Below are 12,500 nucleotides of genomic sequence, written 5' to 3' on the forward strand. Positions count from 1 at the left end.
ACTCAAAGCTCATGACCATAGGTGAGGATGGGAACGTAGATCGACCGGTAAATCGAGAGCTTTGCCTTCTGGCTCAGCTCCTTCTTCACCACAACGGATCGATACAGCGTCCGCATTACTGAAGACGCCGCACCGATCCGCCTGTCGATCTCACGATCCACTCTTCCCCCACTCGTGAACAAGACTCCGAGGTACTTGAACTCCTCCACTTGGGGCAAGATCTCCTCCCCAACCCGGAGATGGCACTCCACCCTTTTCCGGGAGAGAACCATGGACTCGGACTTGGAGGTGCTGATTCCCATCCCAGTCGCTTCACACTCGGCTGCGAACCGATCCAGTGAGAGCTGAAGATCCTGGCCGGAGGAAGCCATCAGGACCACATCATCTGCAAATAGCAGTGACCTAATCCTGCAGCCACCAAACCAGATCCCCTCAACGCCCTGACTGCGCCTAGAAATTCTGTCCATAAAGGTTATGAACAGAATCGGTGACAAAGGACAGCCTTGGCGGAGTCCAACCCTCACTGGAAACGTGTCCGACTTACTGCCGGCAATGCGGACCAAGCTCTGACACTGATTATACAGGGAGCGAACTGCCACAATAAGACAGTCCGTTACCCCATACTCTCTGAGCACTCCCCACAGGACTTCCCGGGGTACACGGTCGAATGCCTTCTCCAAGTCCACAAAGCACATGTAGACTGGTTGGGCAAACTCCCATGCACCCTCAAGGACCCTGCCGAGAGTATAGAGCTGGTCCACAGTTCCACGACCAGGACGAAAACCACACTGTTCCTCCTGAATCCGAGGTTCGACTATCCGGCGTAGCCTCCTCTCCAGTACACCTGAATAGACCTTACCAGGAAGGCTGAGGAGTGTGATCCCACGATAGTTGGAACACACCCTCCGGTTCCCCTTCTTAAAGAGAGGAACCACCACCCCGGTCTGCCAATCCAGAGGTACCGCCCCCGATGTCCACGCGATGTTGCAGAGTCTTGTCAACCAAGACAGCCTCACAACATCCAGAGCCTTAAGGAACTCCGGGCGGATCTTATCCACCCCCGGGGCCTTGCCACCGAGGAGCTTTTTAACTACCTCGGCAACCTCAGCCCCAGAAATAGGAGAGCCCACCACTGATTCCCCAGGCCCTGCTTCCTTATAGGAAGACGTGCTGGTAGGATTGAGGAGGTCTTCGAAGTATTCCCTCCACCGATCCACAACATCCGCAGTCGAGGTCAGCAGAGCACCATCCCCACCATACACGGTGTTGACACTGCACTGCTTCCCCTTCCTGAGGCGGCGGATGGTGGTCCAGAATTGCTTCGAAGCCGTCCGGAAGTCTTTTTCCATGGCCTCCCCGAACTCCTCCCATGTCCGAGTTTTTGCCTCCGCGACCGCGGAAGCCGCACACCGCTTGGCCTGTCGGTACCTGTCTGCTGCCTCAGGAGTCCCATGAGCCAAAAGAACCCGATAGGACTCCTTCTTCAGCCTGACGGCATCCCTCACCGCCGGCGTCCACCAACGGGTTCTAGGATTACCGCCACGACAGGCACCAACTACCTTGCGGCCACAGCTCCAATCGGCCGCCTCGACAATAGAGGTACGGAACATTGTCCACTCAGACTCAATGTCCAGCACCTCCCTCGTGACATGTTCAAAGTTCTTCCGGAGGTGGGAATTGAAACTCTCTCTGACAGGAGACTCTGCCAGGCGTTCCCAGCAAAACCTCACAATGCGTTTGGGCCTGCCAGGTCTGTCCGGCATCCTCCCCCACCATCGCAGCCAACTCACCACCAGGTGGTGATCGGTAGAAAGCTCCGCCCCTCTCTTCACCCGAGTGTCCAAAACATGAGGCCGCAAATCCGATGACACAACTACAAAGTCGATCATGGAACTGCGGCCTAGGGTGTCCTGGTGCCATGTATGTATATATACTGTATATGTGTGTATATATATACAGTATATGTGTATATACTGTATATGTGTGTATATATATACAGTATGTATATATATACTGTATGTGTATGTATATATATATATATATATATATATATATATATATATATATATATATATATACTGTATATGTGTATATATATATCTATCCATCCATTTTCTACCGCTTGTCCCTTTTGGGGTCACGGGGGGTGCTGGAGCCTAACTCAGCTGCATTCGGGCGGAAGGCGGGGTACACCCTGGACAAGTCGCCACCTCATCACAGGGCCAACCTATCCCCAGGTGCATGTCTTTGGAGGTGGGAGGAAGCCGGAGTACCCGGAGGGAACCCACACAGTCACCTGGAGAACATGGAAACTCCACACAGAAAGATCCTGAACCTAGGACCTTTGCATATAAAATATCTAAATATAAAAAAGTGCAGTTCCCCTTTAAAGGAGAGAAGATACGTGAAAAGTGTTATATTAAACCAAAAGTTACCTCTTTACCACTTATAAACAAAAAAACTATACGTTTCTTCAGTAGGCCTAAGTGACGTTGTCGATCAAAACAACTTTGTATTTATGGACGTCATCCTTAACTTTGGGATTTCCTAATAGTGATTTTTTCAGTCAGTTACTGAACTAACCTTCAATTAAACATCATTTTGCATGTTGATAGTCTTCATGTTCAGTCCCTCAAGCCACCTTTGATGCAACGAAGACATTTCTTATCTCTCAGAATATCGTACATCCATATTATACGTCCACTCCATTTTGTTCTGAAATAAACTGCAATTCTTTTGATAATTAATATCTGTCTCAATGCTCAAGCTATATTGTTTGTGGGGCTGCTTGGTTTTAGTAGTAGGGTGCTGCAAATTCCCCGCAATCTGATTGGTTGAAATACTCAGAAATACTGATTGACAGGTCAGAAAAAATGTATTAGAAAAAAGGGACTAAGGTGTTCTCTGAAAACCTCAAACAAATCGAATGTGACTGACAGCAGTGACCGTCATGCACGGTGCACAGACGATAAGGTTAGTGAGGAAATGAGTTATCCCTTAGAAGAGCGCGAGAGACGACCGTTGTGACTCAGTTGTGTTGTAGAAATCAGCAGAGCGATTGTGGTCCATCCATTTTTTTTGCTCAAAGTCACAATCTGGAAAGTGGTGGAGCTCAGATAGCAATAAGATCAGTGTTTGGAAAAACGGCGTTACTAACGATGTTACTTTTTCCAGTAACGAGTAATCTAATTACTGCTACCACCAAACCCCGCCCCCACCCCAACCCTGCTCCCTCACACATCAACACCCCCCCCCCCCCCCGTGCGTCGGTTGAGGTGGGCGGGGTTTGGTAGCGGGGGTGTATAATGTAGCCCGGAAGAGTTAGGGCTGCATGGGATTCTGGGTATTTGTTCTGTTGTGTTTATGTTGTGTTACAGTGCAGATGTTCTCCCGAAATGTGTTTGTCATACTTGTTTGGTGTGGGTTCACAGTGTGACGCATTATTAGTAAGAGTGTTAAAGTTTTTTTTATACCGCCACCGTCAGTGTAACCTGTGTGGTTGTTGACCAAGTGTGCCTTGCTGTCACCTACGTGAGCAAGTGGGAGCCTCAAACAACGTGTAGCTTATCAGGTACGCTGGTTGTAGTGGGTACCAAATGCTGTACCATCACGGCACGCATGACGCTGACAAGCGCCAGTCATATAAAACCCGCGTGCCGTACCAGCATTCAAATTTCATTTTAAGGTGTGGGCCGCATGTCTGAGACTCCTGGTTTAAACATAGCACATCCATCCATCCATCCATTTTCTACCGCTTATTCCCTTTAAAGCAGAAAAAAAACTTTGTATGCAGTGTTATTTCATTTTAAATTTCAAAAAAACTTTGTGGCTCCCATTGTTATCTTTATTTTGTGAAACTGGTCAAAATGGCTCTTTGACTGGTAAAGGTTGCCGACCCCTGGGCTAGAATTAAGGTTTTAGAATGGCCTTCCCAAAGTCCTGACTTAAACCCCATTGAAAACATGTGGACAATGCTGAAGAAACAAGTCCATGTCAGAAAACCAACAAATTTAGTTGAACTGCACCAATTTTGTCAAGAGGAGTGGTCAAAAATTCAACCAGAAGCTTGTGGATGGCAACCAAAAGCGCCTTATTGCAGTGAAACTTGCCAAGGGACATGTAACCAAATATTAACATTGCTGTATGTATACTTTTGACCCAGCAGATTTGCTCACATTTTCAGTAGACCCATAATAAATTCATAAAAGAACCAAACTTCATGAATGTTTTTTGTGACCAACAAGTATGTGCGCCAATCACTCTATCACAAAAAAATAAGAGTTGTAGAAATTATTGGGAACTCAAAACAGCCATGACATTATGTTCTTTACAAGTGTATGTAAACTTTGACCACGACTGTACTGTAAGTGCCCCACAACAAAATGAATACAAAAAAAGGACTACAGTGCGGACTACAATGGCGGACGCGTGCACATTTTTGGGATCTACAGAGATCCCATATACACATCAGCAGGAATCAAGTTGGTTTTGTATAATAGGTCGAAACAAAACGCCAATAGTATGTCTCCTAATAGGTGCCATTTTGGAGTGCTTATACACACACCATAAAAATACCCCTATGTTGAAGCACAGCACATCAGACTACGGGAGTGGTAATGCTCCGACAATCCATTAAGCGGTGCGGCTTCGTAGCTTACTAAAGTCGTACTGAAACATTTTGACAGATTTTTTTAGCGCTGTGTGTAATGTTCTATATTTTCAATGAAATGTCACAAGTTTTGTGCTTGCTTGCTCGAGTGCTTCATTGAACAGGCTTCAACCTGCAGTCCACACGTATACTAATACGCACATTAGGCGCACCGGGTTATAAGGCGCACTGGTGATTTTTGAGGAAATGAAAGGTTTTTAAGTGCACCTTATAGTTCTAAAAATACAGTAACTATCAGTGAAAACATACCACATGCGCTGCAGTCAACCATCTCCTTCTAGTTTGCAGACTACCAATGCTGAGCTAAAACAGCCAATGTGCGTGCTGATGTCATCCTTCAGGCACCCCCTTTTAAAAGCACACACTCATGCACTCTTCTCTCATGAAACATCTCTCAACTGATTCTTGAAAAATAAAATTAAAAGTAAGGCATTAATGAATTTCCATTGTAATTAATTACATGTATTAAAGATTAATTTTGTTAGTAATTTAATTACTTTTTTTGGGAAAGTAACAAGCAACTGTAATGATATACTTTTTTTAAAGTAATTTTCCCAAAACAAAATAAGACATTATTTCATTGAAGTAGAGCGATAAATCACATAGTTAATGTGTGTTCTTGTAAGTAAGTAATGAGTAATAAACTTATCCTGTGATGGGTCTATTTAATGGAAAACCTTCTTTTTCTCTTCTGCTCTTTTTCCCAGGTCGAGCAAAACTATGAATTTGTGCTCCAAATGTTTTGCAGGTAAGTGTTTGTTCAGCTGAGTGACTGACCTTGTGTATGTTTGGAGTCTGTCTTCACTGCTGTCGCAGTGCTCGAAGGGCATTAAAAACATGAAAACATGTTTCGAAAAGAAAGTTTTACTGTCTCCTCCAAACTGTTTACTGTACAGTTAGTCAGTAAATAGTTTTGTGGAAAGCAGCTGAATTAGCTTTTTTTTGGATGGGAGGAAAGAAAAATATTGCATGTATTCACCCTTCTCCCACCACTATTTGTCATGCTTGTTATTGTGCCTGACAACCGTTCAGCACACATTATTTTTCCTATCTCATTGTATCAACACAAGTTTTAAAATCAATACTTTTGGGATACTTCAGCCACTGAACTTTTCTTCTACTACTTCAAAAGACATTTCTTTTTTACACAATCCCCATATAGCTATAAATATTCTGCCCTTAAAGTTCACTGTTTTGCTAATACCAGAACTGTTCAATGTTTTGGCATCCGTAGAACCCACAACAGTAACATGAATTTAATGTAGGGTGCAGGAAATATTTTATTGCTGTCCTACCACCTTTGAAATTACCTTACAACCCAACAGCTACTGTAAAGATTACATACTGTAAAAATATGTAAATTTAAAGGCCTACTGAAACCCACTACTACCGACCACGCAGTCTGATAGTTTATATATCAATGATGAAATCTTAACATTGCAACACATGCCAATACGGCCGGGTTAGCTAACTAAAGTGCAATTTTAAATTTCGCGCGAAATATCCTGCTGAAAACGTCTCGGTATGATGACGTCAGCGCGTGACGTCACAGATTGTGGAGGACATTTTGGGACAGCATGGTGGCCAGCTATTAAGTCGTCTGTTTTCATCGCAAAATTCCACAGTATTCTGGACATCTGTGTTGGTGAATCTTTTGCAATGTGTTCAATGAACAATGGAGACAGCAAAGAAGAAAGCTGTAGGTGGGAAGTGGTGTATTGCGGCCGACTGCAGCAACAACACAAACACAGCCGGTGTTTCATTGTTTACATTCCCGGAAGATGACAGTCAAGCTTTACCATTGGCCTGTGGAGAACTGGGACAACAGAGACTCTTACCAGGAGGACTTTGAGTTGGATATGCAGACGCGGTACCGTGAGTACGCATGCAGCTGCGGCTTCGCTTCCAAACATTTGATCGCTTGCCCGTACATGCGTGCCGCTATGTGCATGTCACGTACGTAACTTTGGGGACTTTGGGGAAATATATGTGCTGTATGAACTTTGGGGAGGTGAACGGTACTTTGGGCTGTGGGATTGAGTGTGTTGTGCAGGTGTTTGAGTTGTATTGGCGGGTTATATGGACGGGAGGGGGGAGGTGTTTGTTATGCGGGATTAATTTGTGGCATATTAAATATAAGCCTGGTTGTGTTGTGGCTAATAGAGTATATATATGTCTTGTGTTTATTTACTGTTTTAGTCATTCCCAGCTGAATATCAGGTCCCACCCGCCTCTCACAGCATCTTCCCTATCTGAATCGCTCCCACTGCCCTCTAGTCCTTCACTCTCACTTTCCTCATCCACGAATCTTTCATCCTCGCTCAAATTAATGGGGAAATCGTCGCTTTCTCGGTCCGAATCGCTCTCGCTGCTGGTGGCCATGATTGTAAACAATGTGCGGATGTGAGGAGCTCCACAACCTGTGACGTCACGCGCATATCATCTGCTACTTCCGGTACAGGCAAGGCTTTTTTATCAGCGACCAAAAGTTGCGACCTTTATCGTCGATATTCTCTACTAAATCCTTTCAGCAAAAAAATGTGGCAATATCGCGAAATGATCAAGTATGACACATAGAATGGACCTGCTATCCCCGTTTGAATAAGAAAATCGCATTTCAGTAGGCCTTTAACCCTTAGATGCACATGTGGGGTTTTGACCCCACGGGTTGTTATTCTTCAAAATCTTTAAAATGAAAAGTTGTCATATTTTCATAGTCCAGGTATTCCTCATAAAACATGTTTGTGACATTATGCCATTTGCATTTTTATGTATTTTTTCATTAATTATTAAGAAATTTCAGTTTTTGTGTCACTTCCCCACTGTTTTACAAGTGGGGTCAAAAATGACCCCAAGCAGTTCCTATGGAATCATCTATGAACCTTTAATTCTGAGCATCTATGACTGTCCCACTTATCTGATGCCATCCCTCACATTTGATGCAAGTGGCAGGAAATGTGACTAGTTGTGTTTGGTGGCCATGTTGGCAAGGGATTCACATGACTAGGCTTCTGCCGTCCTAGTCACGTCCATTGTATCCTTGGGCAAGACACTTCACCGTTGCTACTGATGGGTGGTGGTGAGAGCCTTGCAAGGCGGCTGTCCACCAGAGTGTGAATGTGTGTGTGAGTGGGTGCGTGTGGAAATAGTGTCAAAGCGCTTTGAGTCCTTTGAAAGTAACGCTTCATCCTCTGACCTTTTTCTTTCCAAAAGACATCCACAAGGAACAGCCAGATGGTGCCTCAAAAACTTCTTCAAGCTCCAGCACGAGCAGCAGTAGCAGCAGTCAAGCAGACGTCTTCTGCAACGAAACAAACACAAACATCAGTCAAGCTTTCATATCGATGTCGGACACTTCAGAAGATCATATGTCTGGAGAGACAGCGATGACCTCTCTACCTGCTCAGGACGGTAAGACCTGACATAAAAACATTTGTTGGCTCAAGTTAAGTGGAAAAAAATAGTTATATCCCTCTGAAATGTGAGACGTAGTTCATAAAGGAGGTTTGTATGTGGTACAACATGCACACAATAACTGTAAATATACTGTCCAACAGATTTTTTTCATAGAAGAGCGCTGAAGCCACAACTGTCCAGGCTATATTTATCCTCCTTGGCACAGATAGGGGTGATAAAAGCACAGCACAGAGTATCTATTCACTGTGAGGGCTTAAAACGACACCTGCAATTGCTAAGGCATCTGTCACTACTGTACAGAGACGAGGTCATTGCCAAGGCCCGACCAGGACAGGATGACAAAAAGGCTACAAAAAAGACATTTGGAGGAGTAACTATTTCCACTCTACCCTACTTCCCTTGTTGCAGTTATTTAAAACTCAAACCCCATGATTAGACTACGTAAACTACCATTGTGTAGTTTTGCCAATATTTTTTTCTAACTTTTTTCAGGTTATGTGGTATGTAAAAGGACCTAATTAGGGGATTAATTCATTAATTGATGTTGAAGAAAATATTGCAGACAAATCACATTTTGCAGCAATGTAGGCAAAATGGAGTGCACTGAAATCAGCAGTGGCGCTGTTTATTCAGCCGTTATTCATTTATTGCCTATAGAAGACCAACAACTTCTAATATGTTAACATGGCACAGACTGACACGGACACAGAAATTCAGAACATGCTGAGAGAGATTTCACCAAATGTTTGAAATGGTGTTAGGACAATTTATTGGTTAAATTAACAAAATGTTCCCCTTTTCTCGACCTACAAAATGTTGTTAAACAACCAAACAGCTCGGCTTAGCCTTTTTCAGAAAAACACTTTTAACATTAAAGTACAGTGGAACCTCGATTTACAAACTTAATTGGCTCTTGAACATGGTTCACATACCGAAAAGTTTGTATAGTGAATCAGAGTTCTCCATAAGAAAGAATGTAAACATGAATAATTGGTTCAAGCCTCAACAAAAATCCCTATTAAAAAAATACACACTTTGAAGACACTATGATTTCAGTAGTTAAGGTTGTATTTTTTCCTTATTCCTGTGAGAATCCTGTGTGTGACTGTAGCATTAGGGAGTGGGACTATCCAGGACTAACTGCAGTTCGCTCAAACAACCACCTGGTAGCATCTGCGAGCAGGTAGTACTGTATTCTCACTTTCTCTTTTGGACTTATCAGGTCAGTAGTGCATTCTTCACACATTCGGGGCGGTATAGCTCAGTTGGTAGAGCGGGAGTGCCAGCAACTTCAGGGTTGCAGGTTCGATCCCCGCTTCCGCCATTCCAGTCACTGCCATTGTGTCCTTGGGCAAGACACTTTACCCACCTGCTCCCAGTGCCACCCACACTGGTTTAAAAATGTAACTTAGATATTGGGTTTCACAATGTAAAGCGCTTTGAGTCACTTGAGAAAAGCGCTATATAAATATAATTCACTTCACAATTCACTTCACATTCTTCACTCACGTCTAAAGTGAAGGATAAGGCAAACATACAATCTTGCAAACATGTTACCAAACATGTTGCTTGGAGTTTCGGAGTTGGCGATCCTTCATCGGCTTGTGTCCCTGTTGTTCCTTCTCCTCCGCTGTATTATACTGTATGTCCGCTTAGGGATGTTTTTCCAAAAAGCTTGGTCTCATCACAGTTAAAATCTTAGTTCCCTTGGTTGATAAATTTCTCAAAGTGCTTGATAATCTCCTCCGTGGCAGCTTAGTTGGAGCAAGCAGCCTCACCACGCCGCACCGGCTCCTCTGTTCAAACTTTCCCAACCACCCACGGCTCGCCAAAAATGGTCACTTTTGGACATCGAGTCGCCATATAAATGGCAAGCCTTTTCGCAAATGATAGCCTCGGAAATTACCCGCTCGCTGCTTCTCAACTATCTGCACGGGCAACAGCTTTTTGACCTGGTCTTGCTCTTTATTTCTGTCCTTGCAAAGCTATTTAACCCCGTTGGCACAGTCCGCAACCATATAAACGTCCGTTTTTTTATAACAGTTAAAATTGTGGTCTTGTTTCTATTATATTCGTGAACCAATCACTGTGCCGTTGGCGCGCCGTGTCTCCCTCCAAATAAGTGAACGGGATGTGGCGTAGGCGCCCCACTTTTCGAAATGGCCTTGCCCGCGTGAAAGTGATGTCATTTAAATGGCAGCCCTCATAGTGCTTCCAGCAGCACAAAAAGTGAATGTATAAATGAATGCACGCACAGGGATATTCGGCTCAATCTGAAGGTTTGTAGACTGAAAAGGTTGCAAAGAGGCATTCGTAAATCGAGGTTCCACTATATGGAAATCTATGTATGTAATTATGTGGTCTATAAAGGTCAAGGTAACAAACAACATAAATTAATGCCTCCAGTTTTCAGCAGTTATTCTCCATTTGTATAGTTTTTCTTATTGAAGTATTTATTGTTCTATATGTGCATACCATGACCATGAGATATAAAAAAAAATATATACCTTTCACAAGAAAATCAATACAATACAGAAGTCAGTCATGGTTACCCGAGCATCATGTGCCTTCTCGACATACATCACTTCCTCACACTGTTATGTAACTGCATCTCTGTTGCAGAAGTATGCAGCACAGACACAGCCTTAAGCTCGCTCTCCACTCCAACAAAGCGCCCCTTTGAATCAGGTAAGTCTCATGTAAAAACACACAATTTCAGTGTTTATTGTGTGCTTGCATTGACTGCGATGGATTTGTTGTGACTGATATTGGCACAGATTAGAATGCAAAAGAAAGACAGCTGGCTGGGAACTGCAAAATAGTCTAAAAAATATATTCTCAAATTGCCATTACCTTTATTTGGCTTGTACCTTTTCAGATGCATGTTACACACACAGCTGGTTGCACACAGCAAAACTCCGCCACAAGTAAAGCCCATGATTAATCTGTTGATAGGACCAAAAAATAAACAGAAATGATATTTTGTAGAACTAATATTTTACCCAATGTTTCCTCCAGATAAGTTACAATTGCTTTAAGTTGGCCGCTGAGCTTTGCCAGGATAGATGAAAGCTGGCAAGGAGAAGAGCGGTCATGCGCTCACAACAGAACATACGCACGCACGCACGCACGCACGCACGCACACACACACACACACACACACACACACTCAACCTCACTGGTGTACTCACATTCGTATTGGGATTGATGGTGTGGAGCAGCGGAATCTGGCGGCTCAGCTTGGCCTAGTTCCCAGAGATTTATTGAGCGCTGATCTGCATTCGGCCGGGCCAGAGGAAAAAGTCTGCAGGATGGATGAGGAAAGTCGAGTTGACCGGTCAAACTGGCTGCAGTTACACGCTCCTCCTGTGTACTGCTGTGTCATCTAATGCACTTTAGGCCAACACAGGCCACCGATGTAGTAAAAGTTGGATGTTGCGTCGGCCGTTACCGGTACATCAAATCTACTGAATTTCCCCCAGTAGTGACCAGGAGCCTCATGTACCAACAGTTTTCTAAATCCGGAAAATGGCGTACGCAAGTAAAAATTCAGATGATTTTAAGTGTTTGTACGCACAAATCCAAGCACATTTCTTTGTTCCATCGCAATCTACTTGGAATCTGCTGCAGACGTGTGCGTGGCTTGGCACGCCCAGACCACGCCCCCTTACACATTTGCAAATCAAATTGAAAATAGCCATGTGCTTAAGGTCCGCACGGTCAGTAGGAGGTGCTTCTTTCTTGTGTTTCGGTTGAACGACACATCGATTGTCAGCCTGTCATTGCTATGTCTCCGAGAACTGAACACAGGCAGGAATAAAAAAAAAAAAAAAGAAATGGTTGTGTCAGGAAGAAAATTAAGAAAAAGATAGATGTGCGGGGCCAAAACTGCCTCGGGAAAATTAGTGCTGCACCCATCTGAAAAGATAGTGAATGATATGTAAAACTTTAAGAAGAGGTGGGTGACTGATTAGCCCAATTGTAACTTATAACAAAATGTGTTTATACAATTGCTCACATGTTGCCAGTTGCCATTCTCCCAATCCTAACCCCCCACTCCCCTTCTTCCCGCAATCCCGAGAAGGACAATTGTGTTAGTAAATGGATGGATGGATTTGTTTGAAATTTTTAATATACAAACGTATCACAAAGGATACGAAAGACTTCAACTCTTGTTTGACAGGGTTCGTTCGGGTCCTTAAAAACCTTGAAAAAGCTTGGATTTTAATGTTGTGTTTTCAAGGTTTGAAAAATGCTTGAATTTTGGGTGAAGTGCTTGTAAATGCTTGGAAATGTTCATCATATTTCTCGACAGTCTGATTCAACAGGCTAATTATAAAATGAAAAAAAATTAAATAAGTTTCCTTAAAGTTGGTGTTGCACAAGCCCTTACATTAGGTTGTTGTCATGCCAG

At 43.5% G+C, this 12,500-nt stretch overlaps 1 protein-coding gene across 1 annotated transcript in view; it reads left to right on the plus strand.

The window, feature by feature from the left end:
* LOC133608818 (AN1-type zinc finger protein 3-like) overlaps positions 1 to 12,500 on the plus strand; it is a 35,531-nt gene that overhangs the window by 10,563 nt on the left and 12,468 nt on the right. Inside the window, exons 2-4 of the mRNA XM_061964376.2 lie at positions 5,377 to 5,417; positions 7,883 to 8,080; positions 10,709 to 10,774. Coding sequence (XP_061820360.2) covers positions 5,377 to 5,417; positions 7,883 to 8,080; positions 10,709 to 10,774 — 305 coding nt within the window. The remainder of the gene's footprint in view (positions 1 to 5,376; positions 5,418 to 7,882; positions 8,081 to 10,708; positions 10,775 to 12,500) is intronic.

This window comes from Nerophis lumbriciformis, linkage group LG06 (genome assembly GCF_033978685.3).
Source record: "Nerophis lumbriciformis linkage group LG06, RoL_Nlum_v2.1, whole genome shotgun sequence".
Taxonomy (NCBI): Eukaryota; Metazoa; Chordata; class Actinopteri; order Syngnathiformes; family Syngnathidae; genus Nerophis; species Nerophis lumbriciformis.